At 41.8% G+C, this 27,081-nt stretch overlaps 1 protein-coding gene across 1 annotated transcript in view; it reads right to left on the reverse strand.

Annotated features, from left to right (window-relative positions):
- SYT9 (synaptotagmin 9) overlaps positions 1-26,124 on the reverse strand; it is a gene marked incomplete at both ends in the record, with an annotated part of 164,604 nt that extends 138,480 nt beyond the window's left edge. Inside the window, one exon of the mRNA XM_079789138.1 lies at positions 25,980-26,124. Coding sequence (XP_079645264.1) covers positions 25,980-26,124 — 145 coding nt within the window. The remainder of the gene's footprint in view (positions 1-25,979) is intronic.
- Positions 26,125-27,081: the final 957 nt, after the last annotated feature.

The following is a 27,081-nucleotide window of genomic DNA, read 5'->3' on the forward strand; positions in this document are numbered from 1 at the left end:
TTCTTGGTTTTAATATAAATTAAAATAATACACTTCTAATTATTCTATGGGTGTTTCCAAAACACCAACTCAGTCTTGCCATCAGCATTCCTGGAAATATTTTCATGGCAAATCCCCCCTTAAAGTTCCTAAATATATATTTGCCTGGCTGTTTCATTTGTGTGCCCATAACCCTGTAAATCTGTGCTCATCGGCACTAGTTTCTGAAATGGCAGGGTCTCCCCCTCCCCCACTTTTAAGTGTTAGAATGTGATGATCTAAAAGACCCTTTATGTTTTTCATTCCTCTTGAGCTATTTGGGAATCTGACTGCATGAAATTATTATCCAGTTTTATTCACTTAAAATTCTCCCTATATTACAGAACACAAGTCCAGCTACATTCAGCCAAATCAAGTCAAATGCAATGCCAAGTGAAATATGATAATCAGTCACTCCCTATAAACCAGATGCTGGTGCTGTTGGCCTAGCTGCAGTGGGAGTGAGGTGCAGTGTTGCCCCTTAGGTCCAGCTGTAGCCAAGACAATGTTGAAGAATCTCAGAGCTCAGGAAAACAGTTTTAAAAACCACTGTGCAGATTCAAGCACATCCGTCAGGGACTGGCTTTTCCCTGCCATTTAAGTATTGTGCAGCATGCCTAGCTTTTGACAAGTTTATAGCATCACTGGCACAGTGCCTTTCTTAGTGAATCTTTACATGCCACTGAGACAGAACTGTTAACTCAAAATATTCTGGGCATGAATTCCAACAAGTTGACGATAAAATTCTGCAACAGAAACATTTGTTTTCACATTGAAAATTCAAATCTCAAAACTCAAAACTCTAGGGGAAGGAGTAGCAGCTTACCACTAAGCATACTCTCAATCCTAGAGAAATTATCCACTAAGCCATACTGTCCATGTGCCTGACACAATACACATTATAATAACAATGCAATTGCATTACTATGGCAAAAATGTCCTTTAGGTTTGTTGGAGAAAACCCTTCAGATTCGGGAACAGAAACCAATGGGTGTAATCTACCAATGGTCCTTTTTTGTTTTCTATTTCCTTTTCAGTTATTGTTAAGCGGACATTTGGCTTTAATAGGTCAACAGGGAAGGCAAGAAATGGGCACTCTCTGACAGGTATAAGGAGAAAGTTCTGTAACAGAGCTCTGCAGATTGCACTAATACCTTTCTAGTTTAGGAAATGCAATTCTGTGCCGTAACTTGACAATGACTAGAATTCAGCCAGAAACACACATCTAGATAGATTATTCATTCATTCTCCCACCTATTCAAACATTTATCAAGTACTTATGCTGAAGCCACTAGATTATACAAAGGAATAGAAAGATGAATGAAACACAGTCCTTTCCATCAAATAAATGGCTTCTTTCATTAGAGTTCCCAATTTAATGAAGGAGGCAGACAGATGGACAGATGGGCAGATAATGTTTTAAGTGCAGATACAGTGATAGGAAAAAGAGCACAGAGAATCCAGGTGAAAGAAACTCAAAGCTGAGTGCATGACACATAGATCCAGACAACAATGTGGTGATGGCTAGAGGGAAGCGGGGGCGGGGGCTAGGTAGAGGGAGGCAAAAGAGGGCAAAATGGAGACATCTGTAATAGAATCAACAATAAAGTTTTGTGGGTTTTTGTTTTTTTTTTAAGTATGAGGGGTAGGGGTGGGAGGAGAGTCATTCTAGGCTGAGCGAACAGTTTTAGCACCCACTATGTTGTGCGACCAGATTAGTCTCTCCTATGTCACGCTAAGGAGCTTGGACTTGATCCTGTAGCTGATTGGAACTGTGAAGAGTTTTACAAAGGAAAGCAGCAGGGTCAGATTTGTTTTTATGGAAAGACCACTCTGGCTTGGGTGGAGGCTGGATTTGGTGGTTAAGAACAGAGGCAGGAAGCCCATGAGGAGCTCCAATAATACAGGAGAGAGACTCGAGGGCCTGAAATAGGTGGTGGCCATAGGAACGGAGCTGGGAGATAGATATGAAAGCAAAGTATGAGATAAAACTGGCTGGAATTGGTGCCCGTTGGGTGAAGGGAGGTAGGGACATGTGGATGGTTACAGAAGTCTCTGGAATGACACAGAAGTTTCTGAGTGACTGAGGATGGGGTAGTGTTACCATCAAGATTAAAAAAAATATCCAGAATTCAGTCTGGGGTTGGAGAGATGATTTATTCATTTCACTTCATATTTGGGCACCTACTACATTCCAGAAACTGGTCTAGTGCTACAAACATAATAGTGAACTAGACAGATAAAAAGAGCTTAATTCTAATGGGGGGAGGCAAACACTAAACAAATAAAAAAAATCTGCCAAAACCGGTTTGGCTCAGTGGATAGAGCATCAGCCTTCGGACTGAGGGGTCCCAGGTTCAATTCCGGTCAAGGGCATGTGCCTTGGTTGCGGGCACATTCCCAGTGGGGGGTGTGCAGGAGGCAGCTGATGGATGTTTCTCTCTCATCGATGTTTCTAACTCTCTATCCCTCTCTCTTCCTCTCTGTAAAAAATCAATAAAATATATTTTTTTAAAAATCTATCATGTATATTCAGATATATGAGCTCTGAAGAAAAGCAAAGCCAGGGAAGAAATAGGTTTCTATGGGGCCTGAGAAGTTGCTGATTGAAAGAGACTCAATGGAGAGTGTGGCAAGCCTGTGGGAACCATGGGGAGAATATTTCAGGCTAAAGAACATCAAGGGCAAAGGCCAACATGATGACTCCAGTTTTGGACATGATGAATTTGAGGTGACTTTTGTCTATCCAGAGGGAGACATCCACGAGGCAGTTGAACTTCCGGCCTAAAGATCAACATAGTCTGGGCAGAGACGTGGATTGGGAACTACCAGAGTATTGGGGGCTGGTGGACCTTGAGAGTGCAGGGGAAGACTTGGGGGAAAGTGCAAAAAGTCAGAAGAGCAGTGACCATGCTAAGTAATTGGGAAACACCGACACTTAAGGTGCAAGCAGAAGAAAAGAAACCCATGAAAGAGGAAAAAGAACTGGATTCGGTATTGCAAAATTCAAGAGCGTAGGGAGTAGTGATCACCATTTCAAGAGCAGCAGCATTCCAATAACTGAAATGTGGCCACTGGGATTAGCAATTAGCAGGTCACTGGTGACTACAGTTAGAGCAGCCTCAGAGGGCTGGTGGGTGTGCAAATGGAAGAAGATGAGGAAGCAACCCAGCAAGTGTAAGCTATTTTATGAGCAGTGTGGCAGTGAAGAGAGAGGCCCTTGGAGAAGTAATGGGCAAAGTCCAGAGGCTGGCAAATCAGGAGAAGTGAGCTGGAGCAGTGCTGGCAGGCCAGGAGCATGCCCAGACTGGAGCAAAAGCCATGTACGCTTTGCCAGGTGTCTTTGTGCAGCCCTGTCTCCAAAGAACTAATTCTAGCCCATGCCCTGGACTTTACTGGGCCAGGATGAAGCTATTAGATCACTTAGCCTTCTTCACTCCAGTGGATTGCAAGACCCTTTAGGACGCTCCCCCAAATCTACGGGAGGAATCAGGTGTAACAGGAGATGTTGTAAACAAAACAAAACAAATGGTGTTTGTCAGTGGAGGGGCCTGGATCTGAGAAAACAGCTGAGAAACCACTACTAGGTTTCCTGAGAAAGTGGCCTTCTGAGTGGCTTCTGCATCCTGTAAGGGAAGACTACTCATTCTGCCACTTACATTATAAGGCATCAAGGTCAGAAGTTCAAGGTCAGGTACAGTTCCTTGCACCAGGTGGCTTGTGAGAGGTGAAAAAAGGGAAAACCTGAGTAGTGATGGAGACAAGAGCACAGCAGTATGGGGAGAAAGGAAACAAACAACTAACACAGGGAAAATATGAACTTAACAGAGGTATGATCAATTATACCTTCATGACTGCTGTAAACTCCAGAAAGATGGATTTGGTCAACACATCCTGAAAGACCAGAAGGAGAGGGCTCCACTGGAAACAAAAGAGAAGTTAGGGTCTGACAGACCAAAGGCAGTTCTACATAGCCCCGCAGGTAATGCACTTATCATGGAAGTTTACTTCAAAGGGCATACAAGCCAGAAATAAAAATAGACTGCAAACATTTTGGAAAAATTCAGCAATAACAAAGCCATGGTTGTTTCTTCAATGAAGTTAGCTGATTTAGAGACATCTCTCATCTTGGAGATAGAGTTTAGGCAGGATAAGACTTTACCTATCACTTATCCCCCTAAACCCTCATTCATATACTTCCCTTGAGATCACCATCAGCCCATGTTTCTGGCCATGGGACTCACTTTGATCCCTCTTGGATACATGTAATTGAGCCATCATTACCCAACCATGCACACTGAAATATATAAACAGGCAGAAGGACAAGAATCATGGGGAAGAAACCCCCTCTCCCTCCCCCCCCCGTACCCACCTCCCCACACACACACATACACCAAGAAAACAGTCGGGAATAACATATTGCATCACTGTCATAATTTCAAAATAAAATTTGAAAACACTTTTCATTTCGACACATAGTTACAACTACTATATACCTCAAACACACATTTCTAAAACCCCAACTCAGTTTCTCTCACTCCCTCAACCTGCTCCTTCTTCAATATTCTGTATGAATTAGCTGCCTAAATCAGAAGCCTCAGACTTCCTTTATACTTCCCTCCTACTATACTCTATACCAGATGGATTCTATCATAAAACATATCACTATTGCCTTTAGGATAAGATTCAAATTCTTAACATGACCCTCAAGACCCCATGTACCTTTCTGACTTTCTCATCATGTAAACATCTCCTGCTCTAACTCCCAAATTCAACTCCACCTACCCTAAACTCCTTCAGGCTCCCTAAGGTTATGAACCACTTCAAATATTCAAGCCTTTTCACATGCTTCCCCCCAAAACAAACAAACAAAAAAGAACACCAAAACTCTTTGTCTGAAGGCTTTGCTTGAACTCTGGCTTCTGTAACGTGTCAGAGCTGTTTATTCCTTCTCTGGGGAAGCCGTCTTTGATACCACTCCTACCAAGTTCAAGTTTGGTAACCCTCCTATGAGCTTCCATAACACACCACACTTTCACTTACTGTACTACATTATAATTGCCTGTTTACTTATCTATATCCTCCACATAAACTGTAATCTTGAGGACAGGGACCATTCCTTTCTCATCACAACAAGTCTAGCACCAAGGACAGCGCCCAAAATATGGGAGTTTCCTGTTAAACCCGAGAATGAATAGCTAGATTACATTGTATTATCACGTATGAAAAGCAGCAGCAAATGGCTAATAACAAGTTTGGAGAATAACATGAAGCAAGAGGGGATGATAAGATGAAGTTAGAGAAGAGAAAACAATAACGTAGCAGGGCATCAGAAGGTGAGTGAAAAACAAGAAGGGAGATTAATGGAAGAAATAAAAGAAAGCAAAAATAAAGGATGGGGTAAGAGTCACTTGCACAGATTTTTTTTTCTTTTACTCAGAAAAACCTTTCCCCGAGGGGAGTAATAAGGGAACTAACATTTATTGAGCTCTAAGTGCCAGGCCTTGTCCCAAATCCATAATGTCATTTACACCTTACAGTTCCCCTACAAAGATTATTATCCTCATTTTGCACAGATACAAAAAAATTGGGACGCCCAGAAATGAGGTAACTCTCCCCAAGTTATACAACTATGAGGTGGTGAAGCAGTCTTTGCACTCAGTTTACATGGACTGCCAAGGATATTTGCTTTTCCCGGGAAATATTCATTTAGGGAATATTTAACTGTAGAGCAAGGGAGCTTTGATGGTAAAAAGTTCTAAGCAGCTAATCTTATAAATAACACTGTGATTCACCCTGTTATAGCTCAGCTCCTGCTTTTTCACTTTAAGTCTCTATCTTATTGCTCCTCTGAGAGCAAAGAGAATATCTTGAAGTCAGCAGCAGCCAAAATCCTACCTGGAACTGAAAGCAGCACCTCCCCGCCCCCCTCTAGGGAAACATGTGGTTGCAGGGACCCAGGGCACCTCTTTACAGAGGGGCTGCTCTATCCCACCCTTTGCTGCAGGCTCCAAATGTTGGGATGGACGTACGGCTATCTCACCAGCCAGCAGTCCCAGCCCATGCTACACAGTCCAGAAATGGTTCTGCCATGCTCTAGCAATACCCCCAAAGTGTAAAATTTTACAAATGCATGACTTGTCATAGATATGGGCCTCACCTAAGGTACCTATTGTGACGAAGGGAAAAGGCTTCCTCAATTGACATAAAAATGTGCTTGGAGCTAAAATATATATCGGGTTATTTTAGACTGGAATAACAAAAAAAAAAAAACTGTTCTCTGTCTTTTTCCAAACTTTGATAACAATAAAAGAGCTTTGTCATGACAGCATTCACAAATGCAAGGGAAGAAAGGCTCTCCTCTAGCTGAACAAAAGCTCACATAGTGGCTATTATATCTCAGGTTCCTTCATTTATAGAAGTCCCCTCTCCCCATGTAAAAGCAGGGTCCTTAAAGGCAGAGTCCTTACAGCCTTCCCTCAAACCCATTTTATAAATTTACTAGGCTTTGTAGTTTTTATCTACAAATAGTCTCCACATATGATCACACACACACATACACACACACACACACACACACACACGTATATTGCTTGTACATCTAAACATCAAAGCCAATATTTTCTCATGAAAGCAGATTTTCACAAGAAATTAATTTTAACTGATCCAATTCATCATCTAACAGTGGTTACCAAGGATACCAAATAACTGAAATCCACTTGGCTCCAACTTGCTTGTTAATCAAAAGATATTAAGAGAAAGCTGTGAAGAATTATTGTTGTCTAAGTAATCAGGCAACAAACAGTACCCCCTCCCAGTGTCCCCAAGTCCTGACCTCGGGTAAAAACATCCCAGGCTATAATAACCACTAAACACAAGCGAAGCTTTTTTCTAAGATTTGGAATTCAGTTATTAATATTTAGAAAAATGACTGCTAATGGGTTGTTTCACTTTCATTCACTTCCTGATAAAGCACGGAACTGAGAATGGCTGCTGATTTGATCTCCTTAGCAATCTGAAAGCAGATGACTCTCACATGGCAGTTAATTGAGCATTCAGGTAATCTAGCTGAATCTCTCCTAAATCGTGCAGCCCATCACCAGACATGTATTAATACAGAGAAGCATTAAACTGATGAGCCTAGAATGTGTACACCCAAAACAAAAAACGCTCCCCCCCATCCCCCAGCTAAAAGATCAACAGGGTTTTTCTTTGAAAAGTACACATAAGATTAGGCATCGTCCATAATGTATTATTGTACATTTAAAGGAGAACCAAAGAATAGCTTCTCTTCAAAAGGCACAATCAAGTTTCTTACTGATTAGTGTATTTCTTTATACTTTTAAGAAGATTAATTATATGTCATTCATGGCAACTATTCTGTCCCATTTTGTTGTTTGCCTTCATTTTGCTTATAATGCCTTTTGCAAAAGAAAATAAAAATACTGTCGCTGCTGTGTTCGTCAAACTCCATCAAGCTTGTCTAGTACAGTTGTTGGCTTTGGGGTCATGCTCAAGAATGCTTCACCTACCTAAAATATGACTGGTAGTTGCCACCCAATATCTACTTTTTCTTTTTTCCAAATTAAAAATACCCTGAAATTTAAATTGTATTTGGAAACAGCCTAAGTGCCCATCAGCAGATAGGTGGATTAAAAAACTGTGGTACATCTACACAATGGAATACTATGCCGCTATTAAAAAGAAGGAACTCTTACCATTTGCAACTGAGAAATGCAGATGTGAGTGCTGGAATTTCAGCAGCCGCCTTAGCCCTTGAGGTGACTGTGAGTGAGAAGCCACGCACTGGAGAAGGCAAAATAGAAAGTCCCAAGAACCTGGTTCTCCTGGCTGCCTGGAGTCTCCCAGACCTGGGCAGCCTGTCTCTAGATCTACTTACGTGAGAGAATTTTTTAAATGTACTTTCTTTGTTAAGCCTCCGTTATTAATGCTTTTCCGTCATACAGAGAAAATCCTGATTATACATTATTTTATCATCCTTTAGAATTTTAATGGTTTTATTGTTTGTAAAATTCAAAACATGTGATAAATACAATAATTAGCCAAATAGCCAATTATCCCAACATCATTTACTGAATAATCCACTTTCTCCCCCACTCATTTGAAATGCCACCTTTACCAAATACTATATTGTCATGTTACTTTGTTCCATTAGGGGTTTTTTTTGGGGGGTGGGGAGGGGGTGGGAGGAGGGGTTATAGTCTTTATTTTCTCTAAGGAGTGGGGAGTACAGTTATCTGCAGCAAGTTGGGAGTAGAAGTAGAGCTAAAGAGGAGTGGGGAAAGGGCAAGGCAGAGGCCAAATGACAGAAGAGCGATCAACCAGGCAGCACTGAGGGCCCCGCCGAGATGAGAGTCTCCGTATTGCAGTGTAAGAATTAATGGACTGGACTCTGCATCCCCAATGCCTGCATTCAAACTCTGGCTCCATGACTTACTAGCTGTGAGTCAGATGAACCACTTCATCTGCATAAGCTTTGGATTCCTCCTCTGTAAAATGGAGATAACACCAGAACCTACCTCAAGGTTGCTGTGTTAAATGCTTTATTATATAAAAAGCTTTGAACAGTATCTGGGATTAAGTTCTATTATGTATCATCATCATTGTTATTAATAGTTATAATGTGATTTTTATTATAGATCATCACCATCATCATCACACCAGCATTCTTTGTTTCCTAAGTTATTATCAAGAATAATGTAAAATTTTATCAGATGGCTTTTGGACATCACCTAAGGTGATTATGTTTCTCTAAAAATTTATTATTGTGACTGAGACACCATTTCACACTCACTAGAAAGGCTATAATAAAAAAGATAGATAATGACAAATATTGGTGAGGATACAGAGAAATGGGAGCCCTTATACACTACTGACCGTAATGTAAAACAGTGCAGCCATTTTGGAAAACAGTTTGGCAGTTCCTCAAAATGTTCAACACTGAGTTATCATATGGCTCTGAAATTCCACTGATAGGTATGTGCCCAAGGGAAATTTAAACATATGTCCATGCAAAAATTTACAACTGCATTATCTTCGCAGCAATAATGGCCCCCAAATGTAAACAACCCAAATGTCCAGGAACTGGTGAATGGATAAATAAAATATGGCATATCCATATCATGAAACACTCATCACTAATAAAAGGAAAAAACTAATAACACATGCTACAACATAGCTGGACCTCAAAAACAGTGTCTCAGTGAAAGAAGACAGTCACTAAAGAGACCACATACGATATGATTCCATTTGTATGAAATGTCCAGAGAAGGCAAATCTTTGGAGACAGAAAGTGAATCAGTGGCCTTCTCAACCAGATTAACCACGAATGAACATGAGGGATATTGCTGGGGTGAAGGAAATCTAAAGGTGATTTATAATGATGCTTGCACAACCTCATAGATTTATTAAATAATCCCTCAATTGTAAACTTAAAGTGGGTGAATTATTTGACATAAAAAATGTCTCAAAAATTTATTTAAAAAAAATAAGGGAATGGCTGGAGACTGAAAAAAATCTGCAAAGTTTATGTTACTTATTTTGTGTAACATGGTAAAAAATTGAAACAAATTATATACATCAACAACAACAAAATAAAATTTATCATTGTGATAACAGGTTATCTAGTGCTTTACCATTCTTGTATTCTTTAAGTAAACCTTACAAGCTTACAGCACATCATTCTTGTAATACAAAACCGTATTTATTTTACTATTATTTAACATAAAATTTGGGTATTTATGTGCTTGACATTTTTTATGTGCATAAATATTTTTAAAAATATTTCCCTATTGTCTTTGTTAGATTTAATATTGGTAAGCTCCTAGCCTTATAAAGTTAATTGGGAAGTTTTCTATATTTTTCTGTGTTGTGGAACAGTTTTAAAAATATACGAATTGTTAAGCCTCTACAGAGAATAACTTGATAATTTTGTATTAAAATATTTAATGTGTATAAGCCTACATTTAGCAATTCCAATTCTAGTTTGTTTGTTTAAATAAGCAACAGTGATTCCTTTTGGGTAGCGGAAGTGCTTGTGACCATTATTTATTTCTTGTGCTAATTTAAAATGTTTTTCTTCTTTTTGCAATGAGAATTTAAAACAAATTTGCAATAACTATTATGGTTCCAACAAAAGAGAGGATGATGTATTGCTGATATTTTGATAAGCTGACCTATCCAAATATCTGGGCCTGTAGCTTATAATGTCTTCTAGATAATTTTATACCTGCTCTGAGATGTTTATACCTTCCACTCAATTTGTATGGAAATATCATTGGCATATATAGCATTTTCTTATATAAGTTTTGAAATCTCTTCTACATCGGTTATTATATCCCTTTTCTCATCCCTTTTGCTTTATATTTGTTTTCTCACATTTTTTTTTCTTGGTCAGAATAGCAACATATTTATTTATTTACAATTCAAAGAAACATACTTGGTTTTGTTTTTTTCCCCCCACTTTCTAATACATTAATTTCATCTTTTGATATTACTAATGTTTTCTTTCCTCCTTCATTTTTTTGGGATTACTTTATTTTTCCATTTCTAGGTTCCACATTTTAATGCTTGGTTTATTTATTTTCTATCATTCTGTTTATGTACCATATCAAGTTAAAGTTATGAATTTTCATTTAAATATCATTTTGGCTGCACTCCAGAATTTTGATATATGTACTCTCTTATTTCCATTGTATTTTCAATATCTATAATTTCAGTTTGCATTTTTTATTTTTTATTTTTATTTATTCTTTTTACTGAAGCTATCTCTGAAAGAGTTCAAGTTTTAGGTGTTTAGGGTTTTGGTGGTGTTATTTCTTGTTGCTCATTCACTAATCGTTTCATTGCATTATGGTCAATAAATGTGGCCCAAATACATGGCCTGAACAGTTCCCCTTTTATGATAGTGACTACTTTTTTTAAATAGTCTACGGACATGATTTTTCTCTTGGTTAGTAGAAAATTCATACATATCAAACTTTTAATGAGATTTTTCTATCTATTTATGTGTCTATTGGAAGTGTCAGATTATTAGTGAAGTGTGGTAATCTCCTTTTATAATTACGATTTTTCTAACTTCTGAAATTTTAACAATCTTGGTTCTATATATTTAAATATTGCTTTATTTATGAAAGGTAAAAGTGTATGGCTGCTAAGTCTTCTTTATTTATTGTTCTGTTGATAAGTTTAAAATGAGTTTTATTTACCAGCATCCTCCCTTCATATGAAGATCAAGGAACTAGGAGGAGGTGGCCACATTCCAACCACAGTTCTCTCATTTCACAGGGTGGCTAAGGCCAGATATAGTAGCCTCTAAAAACCACCTGCCAGATTTCAGGGACTGTTTGTTTATTCTTCTTTACTTCCTTTCCTTTTTAAAAACTATCTCTTCAAAGGGACAGGTATTGGTGGGTTTGTAGCTTCCTGTTTTCTAATCCAGACCAAAGACAGAGAATGTGACTGAGATTTGTCTATTGGAGATTTTTTAAAATTCAATAACTGGCTTATACATTTTCTTTCTGTGTTTCTCTGAGTCATTTTGTACAAATAGATGCCTTTTTACAAGAAAAAGTAAAATAAAGTAAGTTTTACTTAATGACTTCTATGTCACATTCAGTATACTACAGGAATGTTAGTTTAATTAGCATGAGGCTTTGCAAAAAGAGTAGATACAGACAATATACAATCCACAGATATTTTAAACTTGTTATTTTAATATCTTTAATGAAACTAGTTCTTGAACATTTAAAGAACCAGCTAGTGTTGCCCTAGCTGGCTTGGTTCAGTGGATGGAGCGTCGGCTTGCAGACTGAAGGGTCACAGGTTTGATTCTGGTCAAGGGCATATGCCTGGGTTGTGGGCTCGGTTTTCAGTAGGGGGCGTGCAGGAGGCATCCAATCAATAATTCTCTCTCATCATTGATGTCTCTATCTTCCTCTCCCTCTCCCTCTCCCTTCCTCTTTTAAATCAATAAAAATATATTTAAAAAAAAAGAACTAGCTAGTGCAGAGGTCGGCAAACTCATTAGTCAACAGAGCCAAATATCAACAGTACAACGATTGAAATTTCTTTTGAGAGCCAAATTTTTTAAACTTAAACTATATAGGTAGGTACATTGTTATTAACTTAATTAGGGTACGTGGTATTTTGTGGAAGAGCCACACTCAAGGGGCCAAAGAGCCGCATGTGGCTCAAGAGCCGCAGTTTGCCGACCACTGAGCTAGTGTAAAGCTAGCTCTGGTCCTCCTAACATTTCCTCGTGTTCTTAGCTGCAGGATTAAGGTCACTATTTACCACCTGCTGCTCCCCAGGAGCTTCCCTGATCAGAGCCGATGGCTGTCCATAGCACTGCGTCCACAGCCCTGAACCATCGCCCTCTACTATGAAGGCGTACACCGTAGAGCTCTTGTTTGTGAATCTGTCCGAGTTAACTTCCCAATTCCCACATTCTAAGGCACTGGTAAGAGAGTGGTGATTGAGTCACTGAAGCATAAGACAATATGAAAATTAAAAGATCATAAAACCAATGTAATGAAAAAGAGCTGCTATTTTAATCTTTATGGGCCTACAGAGTGGATCCTCTCAAATTGAACCTCTGGGGATTAGATGCCCACGAGAAGCCTACAGCAATCCACACATAAATGGGCTCTAAAGCAGTTGTGGAGTTAGGATCAATGGGTGATTCTACCCACAGCAGCTGGAAGGCAAAAAGAAGCATGTGGGGGATTTTCTAGTTCTCTTTGTAGACTCTCTCTGAAATATATTCCATAACATGATGAATTTTAACTCCCGAAAAATTAAAGTAATTCACACAAAGCACTTTGAAAGCCCTGGAAGAAGGATGACCTATAAATTCAGGATATTACAATGACATTAAATCTAAAGTAGCGGCCACAGTGGAACAGATTAAAGAAAAGCAAACAACAGTTTTCTCATTCCCTCTGAAATAATTTGGGAAGCATTCAGAGCTGGCTCAGCTATGCCATCCATAATATTGACACCCATGTTATTTGAAAAATTCAAAAAGGAAAATATGTTTGACCTAAGATTTTATGAAAAGTGTTCAAAGTGGTTCTAATGTGGCCCCTCTTTCTTTGTTTTCCCAGGTTTTTCTGACAGGAAGTGAACATGTTGGCAAGAATGAGGGACAGCCCACAGGAATCAAGTAAGCATGTTCTTCTCTAAGTTCAAAGCCTACTTAGAATTTTTACAGAGTGCATTTACAACATGGTTAACCCTAAATTAAAAATAAATCATAATCATAGTACTAAAAGCCTAGCAATAAAGAAGACCATGATTTTAGTGCCAGGATGCTAGAGTTACATCCTACAGCTAAATTTTATACAGAATTTATAATTAGTTGCACCAACAGCAGCCGTACTTACTAATACTTTGAGATACCTCCCACTCTGGTAAGAAAATAAGGATCAATGACAGATAGTAAATGCATTTTTGTGCTTGGAATTTCTTGCCTAATATTTTATAACAAATTTAAACAAATGGTTAGAGCACTTATTTTTTATATTGAGTCTGTAAAATGTAATATCCACCCATAAAGGCCATAAATGCATGTCATTTGCAACCTTGGCTGCGCACCAGACTCATGTGTCGAGATATGTTAGGTGTCAGCCCAGAAGATTCTGATTTAGTCAGTCTGGGGAAAGGGCACTTGCATCTTCAGAAGTTCCCCAATTGATTCTGATGCCTAGCTGGGATTGAGAATCACTTTCCAAAACCCTTCAATTTAGAAGTGGCCTAGTAACCACTTCTCACTCTCTGATTTCCAGTAACTTCTTTCCAATGGTTCCAGCAGTTAACTTCCCTGGACATCTGCATTGGATCTCATACACATCCTCAAACTTAAAGTATTCAAAGTTAATCTCATTACTTCCCCAGACTTCCTGTAGTAGACCTGAAAAGACCATCCTCCTGGGCGCTTGTGCCAAAAATTTGGGAATTAGGATCCCTCCATTCATTTCAGTGTACTGAGTATTTTACCTGTTGAATATTTTTTATATCTATTTCCACTTCTTCTATTCCATTTCCTTAAAGCATTCCTTCAACACCTCTGCCTAGATAAATACTAATGGTCTACTACTTCTGGTGTTTTCTCTAAGATCCCCCAGTTTTGAATGTCACGTTGGCTGAGTGCAGCCTTTACACCCCTTGCACCACAGATACCCAGCCTCGTCATGAACACCTACTCTTCTTCGGGTCACTCCCCCCACCCCATTTCTGGCTTGTTGTCACTCCAACACTACATTTTTCTTAATTTTTGGTTAATTTAATACCTCAAAAACTCTGGTATTTCCGTTCTTCTCCTTGTCTCCTTCAGTAATTTGCCTTCCACCCTAACTTAGGGCCTCACTCCCATGATCATACCCTAGACCCGACGGTCCAACAACTGCAGCCCTTCCATAATCTCTGGCCACCTCCTCTTCACTGCATTCTCAGGAAGCATCCCAGCCCAGAGGGCCTACAATCCTGTCACCTTCGGACTATCCCTAACTCTCACATACCCACTTTACTCTCCTTACTCAGATGAAATTTCAGAGTCAGTCATCCCAATCACTCCAGTCTATACATCCTCAACTCTTTGCAACTCTTTCATTGTCATACATAAGCCCGACCCTGCTCAAACACAATCTCCTGTCTCTCCGTGCCTGCACAGAGCTGTCTGGAAGAAAATTTCACACCTATGGTGGGGGATATCACTTTAAATTCATGATCATCAACTTCAAGAGGGTCCTCAAGGTTGCCTGGCAAACATACTCCACCTCCCTGATCCATTCACTCTTCTATCTCCTGGACCAGTGGTTGGCAAACTGTGGCTCACGAGCCACATGCGGCTCTTTGGCCCCTTGAGTTTTTAGCAAAGGCCAGCTTAGGAGTACCCTAATTAAGTTAATAACAATGTACCTACCTATATAGTTTAAGTTTAAAAAAATTGGCTCTCAAAAGAAATTTCAATCGTTGTACTGTTGACATTTGGCTCTGTTGACTAATGAGTTTGCCGATCTCTGTCCTGGACTATCAGACCCTTTTCTGTTTTCTTTTCCATCACCTCTTACCCCACCCTCAGTCTCAGCTGATAACCTTGCTGCTTCCTTTCTCACCCATAATGGAATAGCAATCAGTGGACAAATTCTGTAAGATCCCCAAACCATATCTACCCACCGGGGCCTGTATATTCTGCTCTGACTCCTTGACAATGAACAAACTGCTGAAAACCCCACCTACTCAAGCACACCACTCAGGCAGTTCAATTCTCTGTATCACTTTTAACATGCAGTTATTTTGTTCTTTAAAAAACCATCTTTTGAATTATTATTTTCTTTCACAACAAAACTCAAAGAAAGTTATGTACATTCTCTTCCTTCAACTTCTCCTGTTCTCTCTTGAAGAGACTCTAGTCAGACTTTCGCCAACTCAGCTCACCCACCTCTCTTCCAAAATCACTCAATTCAAGGTCACCAAGGAACCTGTGTGTTGCTAAAAGGCAATGGCCGGTTCTCTGTCCTCACCTCACATGATCTACCAGCCGCATTTCACACAAGGGGTCCCTCTCTCCTCTCAGGGATACTTTCTCCACGTCCAGGACACCACGATCCTGATCTTCCTCCTAAGTGCTTGCTGATCCTTTGCCTTCTTTGTTGGTTCCTTCTCATCTTCCTAACCTCTAACTAGTTGTTTGACTTCTTTTCTTTTTAATCTTCATTTGCCTGTTGGTGATCTAATCTAGTTTCTTAGCCTCAAATATCATCTTTATGCTGATTGTTCCTAAATGTATATATGCAGACTCTACACTTCTTCCTTGAACTCCTAGGAAGGATATCCAGATACTCATCCAAGGACATTGCTCCAGCAATCCTCCCCTCCTTATCCTACATCATGCATTTCTGTTCTCTACTAGATCATTCCCATCACATTAGTGCTGTTATCTCTTACAATTTAAAATGAAAACAAAAACCCTTCATCTCACTTTCCTCACAAAGTCAAGAACCCACGTACGACCTGCCAGCCCAAAGCAGACCTACTCCAGGCCGGGCCCTTTCTGATAACAAGCCTACATCATCAGAAAAAAAAAACACAGACTGTGCATATCCACAAACGGAGTCGTTTCGATGTAACTCAATATGTTGCTTTTTCATTGTTAAATAACCAGGCAAAGAAACAAGATGTCACTGTTGGCATAGTCTGAAATTATATCTGGGGCCCAGATGCTTGAACCAGGCGGCTAAACTTGCTAAAGGTAGTTTTTACAACTATATGAGGTAATTATACTTGCGTTTCAGGGTGCCATGATTGGGAATCTAAAATAGGTAATCCCCCATTCTGTGAGTCCAATCTGTCAGGACCTTACCTTGGACAGGAAGAGCGTCCTTACCACCCACTCGAGCTCACTTCCCACAGAACCAGAAAGACGTGAGTGCACTCTCAGAGCTCCCCCCATCCTGAAGTCTCCTGTAGTACTTTGCTGAGAATGGGTCCTTTGGGCTCATCACAGTAAATTGTATTTCTTTCAAGATTTCTGCATGGAAGTGCTCTAGCCCAGGTCCTCCGTGGGACTTTGACAACAGCATGCAAGAACTTCCATGATCTGACCAGTGTTTACCAGAAACAGACTCATCCCTCGACAGCCCCAACACACACTCTGCTTACTTTTACTGAAGATCCGCTCTCTCCTGTCGTAGGGCCTTTCTGAGTTCCTAGATTGTACTGTCTTCCCCCCCCCACACATTCCAGGCAAAGTGCTCCACCCAAGAACCAACTTTTCTAGGAAACCTCTGCAGACCCGCTCAGTCAGCTAATTACTTCTCTCCTCTTTCCTGCACTGTCTCCAGCACATATCTCCCTTCTTCTCTTCATTTTATTCATTGCAAATACTGTTTTATCTCAATTCCATAGAGGTAATAACCATGTGTAATGTATCTCTGAATTACTGATGCCTAACCTAGTACCTGGCACTTAAGAGGCACTCAACCCATTTTTAAAAAATTTAACTTAATTGTAATTTAAAAAGATTGGTCATAACAGTGTGGCTAGAGTAAAGGTTACATAAGTGCTGGAAAGGAAGAGAGGTTGAAAAGAGGGAGAGAAAACATAAAGGAAAAAGATATCCGAGTTATGTAACAACAAATTGTTTTCATATTTCATATAAATAAAAGCAGCACTTTGCATGGAAAGAATGTTACAATGTGTTAGTTTTCATCTCTTTGCCATTATGGGCAGAAAACAAAAAATTCTAATTCTCAACATTTTTCAATTTAAGCTTAACCCTCCCCTCAAAAAAAAAAAAGAAGAATGCTACAATAAATCCCTATTTCCTGATGCACCCCTAAAATTTTTAAAGGCAGTCTAATTACTATGATAGATTGATTATAGTCAGATGATCTGAATTCATTCATTATACAATGTTCCTCCTATGAGCTAATTTAACAGAATATTTATATTTTAAACTAATGCAAATTGGTTAGAAAAACATTAGATTCTCAAAAAAATAAACTGGCATATGGTACAGAATAAACACAGAAAAATTACATAAGAGGAAATACAAGTAGGTTTAAAATATTAAATATATTCAATTCTACCTACAAGAAGTACAAATTGAAACAACAATGAGGTAACTACTTTAAAAAGTACAAGTAAATGGCCATACATATGCCCTTGTAAAGAAACACATGTCCTGTTCACGTTATACCACCTAATGCTAGTGGACTTACTGTTGGCATGTAGCAGGGCTTAATGGCATCAATCTACTGGAAAGCAATTTGAGCCCATTGTTGATCATTTATCATTAAGAAATTTTCCCAAAAGGGAGTAGGATACCATAAATATAAAATATTATTAATAGTAATGAAAAATTAGCCGAAACCGGTTTGGCTCAGTGGATAGAGCGTCGGCCTGCGGACTCAAGGGTCCCAGGTCGATTCCGGTCAAGGGCATGTACCTTGGTTGCGGACACATCCCCAGCTGATCGATGTTTCTCTCTCATCGATGTTTCTAACTCTCTATCCCTCTCTCTTCCTCTATGTAAAAAATCAATAAAATATATAAAAAAAAATAGTAATGAAAAATTAGAATCTAGAAATCCCCCCCCTAAAATAGTTACATTAAAAAGCTATGTTTACTCTTTGGAATATATATTGTCATCACAATAATTGCACAATAATTGTTCATTATGGAAAAATTATAATAGGTATAATGGTTAATAATTATTGAACATTTGCTTGTGCCAGTTACTTTGGTATTTCATGCATTATGAGAAAGGTACTAATAGAGGATCGGCAGATTTAGCAAAAATGTAAGGTGTCCAGTTCAATTTGAATTTCAGATAGACAAGCATAATCTATAATAATAAAAGTGTAATATGCTAATTAGACCAGACATCCTTCCGGACAACCTTCTGGACAAAGCCAGGGCTGTGAGGGAAGCCTGGGTCCCAAGTGCCAGAGGGAAGCCGGTGCCAGCAGCCGGGGAAGGAAGGCCTACTCTTGCATGAATTTCGTGCATCAGGCCTCTAGTTATTTAATATAAGTATGTCCCATGCAATATTATCTGTTGCTTATCTAAAATTCAAATTAAATTGGGCTTTCTGTAGTTTAGCTGGAGACTAGTAATCCATTTTACTGATGAAAAAACATTGTTTTTTACATGGAGCATACAGCTAATAAGTTGTAACAAAATTCTAAGTTTACAAAATGTAGAAGAGAAAATTTGTCTCTGAATGATTACAAATAGGTGAAACATGCATGTCATGGACACAGCTGAGAGGAAACATGGACAGGTGATGCTACTACCACCAATTTCGATTTATCGAGCACTTACTCTAGTCAGGGGGTGGGGAACCTTTTTACCACCAAGGGCCATGTGGATACTTATCATTAGCAGGCCATACAAAATTATCAACTAAAATATTAGCCGGCTATATTTGGTCAAACATTTAATTAATTCACCCTAATGCCTTGGCAGGGCCAGACCAAATGATTTCCTGGGCTTTGTAGGGCCTGCCACTCTACATTCCCCACCCCTGCCCTAGGCACTGTGCTAGGACAGCCACCCACTCCCATTTTACAGATGAATAAAGTGAAGAGTTAAATATTTTGCTCAAAGTCACAAAGCTAGTAAGTGCAGGATCAGATTCTGACTCCAAAGCTCTTGCCTATTCCATTTTGTCATCTTGATTTCCCGGGTGAGTTCATTTATTTTTCTTTCGGATGCAGCTCTATCAATGTTGATATAAAAGTTTTCGTGTGATAAAGTACATGCACAGGATGACTATTTCAAGGAGATCTGCAAAACCTACTTCATGGAATTGCTTTGGTTTAAAGCCGTTCCCACAGCCAACCAATGAAACACTTAGAAGCAGCAGCCACGGAGCACTTTTATGGCTGAAACTGTGATTTCATTTAGAAAGGAGAAATACCCCAACGTATCCCTTAAAAAATGAGACCGCTCTCCCACCGCTGCCTCTCACGAAGTCCCTCCCCTTTTCTCCAACATGCTAGCATGTGAACCTGTTAGTTCCTTCAAGTAAATCAGTTCAGAATGAACTATGAAGTGTTTGTTTGTTTGTTTGTTTTTTGAAGCCAAACATATGGGAAAGCACATGTGCACACACAAACACAGAAATTCCAACACGCTTTTCCAGGGAAAGCAGTGCCTATCTTCTTTACAAAATAGAGAATTTCAGGGTACTTTTCCTGAGGTGTCAGCTTAATTTTTCTGTGAGAGTTTAGCCCACATCAAAAAGTGTGTGCTTTTGATTGTTTATTCTTAAAAGAGGCAGCTGGTCACAGGGCTGCCTGTGAAGCCTCTACCATGGGTTGCTTTTGTTTTTCCCTCTGAACAACTGCCTATACCACTCGACGATCCATGTAGAGGAATCCCACAGAGATGAAAACACACTTGTTTAAATAAAATATTTATGAAGAAGCTCCAAAATGTCACTGAAGTAAATGTAAATTAGATCTTCACATATTATGCATCCAATATGCCACTCATTCCTTAGAAGACGATTTCCTGATTGCAATTAACATTCATTTTTAAAATTAATCCCCATTGTGCATAATCACATCAATGTCTATTCATAAAAATCCAGTGTTTTCAGGTTGATTTTCTTTGGACTATCTGTGAAAATGTGAATTAAGGCTAATATTTAATCTTGGTAATTATTTTGGAAATTTTCCCTTAGAAACTATATTTAATTATCATTTTACATGCACATCTTCTAATGAGTTTACTTCACGCTAATTCACTATAATGTGACATTAATAAAATTTCCACATTATGGCCTTTTAATGAAATAGTATTTGGCATGATTTTTTCAATTTGTTCTTTCTTCCCCCCCCCCCCCCCCAATTGAGTGAACATAATAGATTCTCAGGATAATTTTAAAGAGTCTGCAAAATAAAAGTTTGGGATAATAATGTCAAAAGAAAGTTAAGAATTCATTGATTTGGGTAGTAAGGTTGCAAGGGTCACAGTCAAAACCCCTGACATTGGATACCATCTTTCCTAATTTTGCAAGCTGAGCAGAGTCAGGTGGATTCATCCTCCACTTGATGGTCTTAAGAGTTGTCCTCCTCCTGGCTGCACATTTGAATCAGCTGAGAAACTAAAAAAATACTGATATTAGACCCCAGCCCCAGAGATTCAGATTGAATGTTTTAATTTTTTTGTTTGTTTTATTTTTGTTTGTTTGGTAAAGCTGCCTAATGTTGAAAAACACTGGTCTAGAAAAAGCTTTTCCTGAATCGGGCTAACGTCCATCTAGAAAGAGGAGTCATCAGTGATGTGTCCTAAGGCCCTGCTTCACACCCTATTGACCAGGTGAACCAGAAAGTGAAGAAAAGTCTCTAGAAATACAAAGCTAGAATGTCAATGGAAAACCAGTATCCTGAATAATTCATAAAACTCAAATATTTCATATCATTCAAATTCATATAATTCAAAAATGCATAACCAAAAACTGAGCTGAATCCTTAAAACTGCATAGAATTTAAACTACACTTAGAAATGAAATCCAATATAGAAGTGCAGAACAAAGAAAGTGAGTCTAAAGATGGCTCTGATGAAAAATACCTAGGGAATTTGCAGTGACAATAACTCCTACACTCTTAGAATATGTGAGGTGTTTACCTAAGGTGCTACTTTGACTTAAGCTCAACTCTTTTCTTAAATGGAACCCATGGCCTTGGGCTAGCTTAGCTCTCTGAGCTTTAGTTTATTCATATACATCAATCTTGTAGCAATGCCCCTCAAACTTCAACGTCCCTATGAATTAGCTGAGGCTCCTGCTAACACACAGAATCATATGCAGTAGGTCTGGGCGGGAAGCTGCCTGATGATACCTATGGGCCTGGTCCACAGATGAACACTGAGCAGCAAGGTATTAGAAGACGTTATAAGGATTAAGTTAAGTGGCCTACATTAAATGCTTGGCACCGACATGGTTGGCAGTCTACAGAAGAAAAGACTTAAGAAGAATATAATAAAATGTGGTGAAAATCTAGAAGTCCCATGTTCCAATCCTCTTTTCCAGATGTGGAAACAACAGGTTGAGAAAAGTTAAAATAGCTACTCCCTAACAGCCAAAGGTGTGTAATGAGAAGAGACATTCTCTCCACCCCTCCACCCCCCATAAGAGACATTCCTTTTGACGGGAAAAAGTACAAGCAAGATCAATGGATGAAAGTTAAAGACAGCTTTTCATTCCATACAAGGAAAAACCTTTTAACAATAAATGCTGTCCTATAATCAACTGGCCCTCTTTAGGAGAGAGAATGAAGTCCCCATTTACAAAATTCAAGCACAGACCAGTTGGTGATGTTAAAGAAGACATGCTTCAGGTCACTGTTAAACACACAATAAGTACAATTAAAAAAATAAATAAATCAGGAACCTCCTCATTTCCCTCCCCACTCCAGCTCTACTCCCCCTGAAGTCTTCTATGTAGTAAATTGAGATACTTAAGTCAAAAAGCTTTGGAGTCATCCTTAACTTCTGTTCTCTCACTCCTCACATCCATTCCATCAACAAACCCTAATACTGTGCCTTCAGGGTCCATACTCTAATTCCTTCCCACCATCTCCATTAAGACGGCCCTGGTCCAAGCCACTGTCTCCTCTGTCGCCTCCCAACATGTTTCTCTGTCTTCTAGCCATGACATTCTCCAGTATTTTCTCAACACAGCAGACAGAGTATTGCCACTTCTCTGCTCAACCCCTTCTGATGGTTCCACATCTCATTCAGAGTAAAAACCAAAGACTATATAATAGTTCATAAGGCCCTACACGCTCTTCCCCCTCAATCCCTTAATCACATTTCTTGTTATCTCCATCTTTTTCACTCTGCTTCAGATGCCCTTGAACTCAGTGTTTCCTTGAATCACATTAAGGACACTTCTGTCTCAGGACCTCTGCACTTGCTCTTCCCTTAGCCATGAAGGCTATTCTCTGAGATTTGCAAGTTTATGTCCTACATTGCCAATACAGGGTGGGGCACAAGTAGGTTTACAGTTCTTTGTTTGGCAAATCATACCTAATAAAATGGTAATATGCAAATTACCATCACTCCGCTACGCCCACGATTGGGCCGGCTGGAGGCACGGGGGGCGGGACTCAGGGTGGCCGATTGGCTGGCGGTAGGAGCGGGGGGCGGGGACTCGCGAGTCCCCGACCCCCTCCTCCCGCCCGCTTAAACGGCCGGCGCTGCAGAAGACGCTGGTGGCGGAACTCGGGGTGGCCGATTGCGTGGCTGCTGGCACCAGTTTTCCGCCAGCAGCAGTTGTCCTCTGGCCACCCGCCGATCGGAGCGCCTCCCGATCGGAGTTCCTCTCGGGGTGGCCGATCGTGCTGGCGGGAGGTGCTCTGATCGGCGGGTGGCCAGAGGAAAACTGCTGCTGGTGGAAAACTGGTGCCGGCAGCCAGGTGAAGGAAAAGTCTATTGCACGAAACTTCGTGCCACGGGCTCCTAGTAATACAATAATTAATAGTAATACAAGAATAATCTGTGTTTTGCATACTCAAACTTACTTTTGCCCCACCCTTTTGGTATATGAAACAACTGAAAGACCCCTAGCAGAAGCATTCTAATTGCTTTCTGTGGAAAAAGGTACTCACACTTAGCTTAAAGGTCAAAACTTTACTTTCCATAGTTGGTACAGAAGAACTGGGTGAGGCATCCTAGTTCCAATTGTGACTTAGCTTCATTTTTCAAAAATCACACTTTATCAAATCCTCTCTTAACACCAAGTTAAGAAAGACAAGGTGCAATACTCCCACATCAGAGCGCTGAAAGAATCACCCTGCTGATGCCCACTGGTCTGTAACCCAGGCTTATCCCACCTGTAACATTAACAAACATCCTAGAGTCAATGCCACTATGCTGTCCATGGGGAATTACATGTGTTTTCTCCTTTTAAAACCAAAGTTCCTCAACTGAGCTTGAGAACACCTGGCCACCACTAGGTAGCCATGGACGGAAATCAGAGAAAGCTGGAGCGCGGCATCCAGGTGGGTTCCTTCCTAGAAAAGGAAGTCACGCCTGTAGACAGACAGCTCCCTCCTGGGACTCATGTTCAGGGCTGCTGTGCAGGGTGGTTCTGGTTCACTACACAACAGCAGAGGCACCATGCACAGTGTTTGTTGTGCAGCTACTCCAGCCACTCAGCTGGTAGGGCTCAGAAATTGAAGCCACTCTTGGCGTGTACAATCCAACAGCTTCGGAGGGAGGGAGATAAATGCATCTGATGTAAGAATTAATGTAAGCAAGGAGAGGAAAGAGGAAAGTGAAAACAAAATTCTGGCCTGAACTGAAGTACCCTGGGGGAGAGGGTACACTTTGGATGTCAACTTCAGCCTCAGTTCCTCTCACCTTCACTCACAGTACCCCCCCTCCCAACGCCTTCCTCAAAAGCAGGATACTTCCTGACACAAACCCATAATCCTCAGGGGCTGCCTCAAAACCCCCTGTGCTGTAGTTTAAGAAAGCGGAGCAGTGCTTTCAAGAACTCCAAACGTAGGAAGGTATACTCCTATCCATGGCTATGTCTCAGCCAAAGAATCAGATCTGTCTTTTGTAAGGAACCTTCTCTGTGACTCTTTCTCAAGGGCCGCCCGGTGTAGGAGCTGAGGGAGACCTAAGAACATGGAATCCAGCTCGTGTATGAAAAAGAACAGAGGCATAAAATCGGCCAAAGAGATGTTAAACATGCAACTCAGCAAGAGACCTCATCCATCTTCTCTTGTACAAAAGCTGAAGACAACCGCTTATGGGGGATAACAATGGGAACTCGTGGCACAGTCGCAGGCAAGGACTTGGGACACAGCAACACTAAGGCTTGCTTTGGACGAAGCATGCTAAATAACTGTCTTGTTCCTGCTGCCGAAGGACAGGACTTGCCCCACTTAGGACTTCATCCTGCGCCCCTAGTTCATGACATGAGGCACGCTCATCCATGCCTGTGGTCTGTGCAGCATGTCACACAAAGGCCGGACATTAAAATTCTGGGGAAATCATTTGGTATCAACAGAATTTCTTGACTTAATTCTCCACTTTGTGTACATAACACATTACCGATCATCCAATAAACTTAATTAATGTAACCACAGGCAATAGAGAACAATATTTTTTTCTTTTTCCATAGGAATAAAAGGCTTCGAGTAGGAAAAATATATTGTAAACTTTTAACAGATGAGACCTCTTCACCCTACAGACTCATTTTGAATATACTATCCAAGGAAATGCTATTTAAGTCAGGCTCAGTGTGTACCTCTTTATGAATCAAACCATTTTCTATTTTATCCTTTGGGAAATGGATTTTTTATATAACAGATTGGCTTAAAATGAGGTATTTGTGCTGGATAATTTGCACAGCAATAGCTCATTTCCAAAATGTATACACAGGACTATCAGGGAAAAGGCCTTTTTTTTTTAATCCCATCTTTAACAATCCAATCACAACTACCTTTTTTCTCTTTTTTTAGTTATTTAGGCTGAGAGAATATTCGAAAAAATACTTTCTCCAGGTGAGTAGAATCTCAAGAAAATATTTACAGGGACTGTGTATGCCAGTAACAAGTAGTGGATGAGAAGTCAGACCTGGGAGACCCAGAGCCTTTGGAGAAAGCAAATGGCTCCACCAAAACTCCCTCCTCCAGCCTTAATTGATCAAATGCCAAAATAAATGAACTTTCCAAAGTTAGGAGCTTCACAACTTTCACTGGGGATAAGTTTATGCAGGTGCACAAGCCTTGACCAGAGAGCCCACTGACCCAGGTGTGCCCAGAGGTGGCAGCTGGTCATGCCAGGCGCCAGGCCCAGGCCGCCTCCACGCCAAGGGACCCGCGGGGAACGGGTTCAGGCCCGGATGCCCAGGACCTGGGGCTCCCTGTCCCCTACCCAAAGACAGATCCCTCCCCGCCCTTCTCACCCAGACCCAAGAAGGGAAATGGGCGCTTCAGCGCAAGGATGAAGAGGGCCCAGTGGGATTCAGTCGCTGCACGGGCCGTCCCCAACTCTCAACTTCCCAGACTTTTCCTCGGGCCTCGGCCCCCTTCCCAGGGCTCCAAGGCCGTCGCGGCCTCCCCCGGCCCGCCTGGAGCGCAGAGCCCGGGAAAAGGGGGCGCGGAGCTGTGCGCTCTGGAGCCGCCCCCAGGAGCCCGAGCGTAGGTAGCGCAGGTGGCGGGCGTGGTCCCTCCAACCTTACCCCTGCCCACCTGGACTCGGCCCCGCTCAGCAGCCTTCCTCGGGGTCCCCGCCCGGTTCCGGCATCAGGCCCGGGGGGCGCTGGTTCCTGATCCCCTCCTCTAGCTCGTTGGCAACCCCCCCTCCCCTTCCTTCCAGTCCGCGTCGCTCTTCTGCCTCAGGCCCCGGTGCGGCCCCAACTCCCAGCCCAGGGCCCTCGGACCGCGCCGGGCAGCGGCGGCGGCACTCACCTGGGTCGCGGAGCCGGGGTCTGGCGCGGTCCCGCAGGTGGTAGATGAATTCCTGGCAGCTGTCGTGCTCCAGGGCCCCACGGGCACAGAGCTCGGCCAGCAGCTGCAGCGCCTGGTGACAGAGCGCGTCCCTGGCCCCGGGCATCGCCCCCCCGCATCCTCGGACCGCGCCGGGCAGGCGGGCGCGGGAGACAACCCTCCGCCTGCCAGCTCAGAGCCGCCGCCTCCGGGCCGTCCGCGCTCGCCGCCAGGGACCCGCGGAGAAACGGCCCAAGCCCCAGCCCCAGCCCCAGCCGGCCCGGCCTCCCACCGGTTGCATGCAGCTCTTTGCCAGCCGGTCGGTTGGGCTTTCTCTCTCTCTCCCTTCCGGCCCCTCCGTCCCTCCCCCGGCACCGGGAGAGGTGGCGCCGCACAGCCCAGCGCGCCTCGCTCCTAGCGCTCCGCCCGCCACTCACGGCCGCCAGGGGCGGGGCGGGGCCGGGTCAGGGGTGCGCGCCGCAGAGTGGGATCTCGGCGGTCCCAGCTGGGGCGCCAGCGGGGAACTCGGGGCGCTCGCCGGCTCCTAGAGGAGCGCGGGACTCAGCTCGCACCTCGCGCTCAGAGCGGTGGCACCCAGGTTTCGAGTGTATGAGTGGGTGCGCGCTCCGGGCGCTCTCGCCACCGCACCCCTCCGACCTGATGCAAGCCAACCTCTTCCACCTCCCCTCGCCGCGTGTGGCCAAAGCACGTTTGGGGGTGCGGTGCGTTGAGGAAAAGGTGCAGACTGGACCACACCCGCCAGATCTGGAGAACGTAGAGCCGGTTTCAAACTTGAAAAGCACCGCCTGTCCAGAAACCACGGGCCTTCGAGTACTAGACGCCCAAATGTGGGGTTTGGAGCCATCAGAGGGAAGATTTCCCAAGCGCAGGACCTTTTCCACCACCCTGGTCATTGGGAGAAGGTGGAGGCTCTCAGGTCAGAACTAAGGCCAAATGGCACCCGAGAAACACATTGGGACTTACCTGGAGCTCTGTAGATCTTGGCTGGTGGTCTGAGCAACTGATTGGAAATCTGAGGATTGCCAACGTGTTTCCAGCACACACCAAGGAAGGGTATCACAGA

The sequence above is a fragment of the Cnephaeus nilssonii genome (genome assembly GCF_951640355.1).
Source record: "Cnephaeus nilssonii genome assembly, chromosome: 13".
In the NCBI taxonomy this organism is placed as follows: Eukaryota; Metazoa; Chordata; class Mammalia; order Chiroptera; family Vespertilionidae; genus Cnephaeus; species Cnephaeus nilssonii.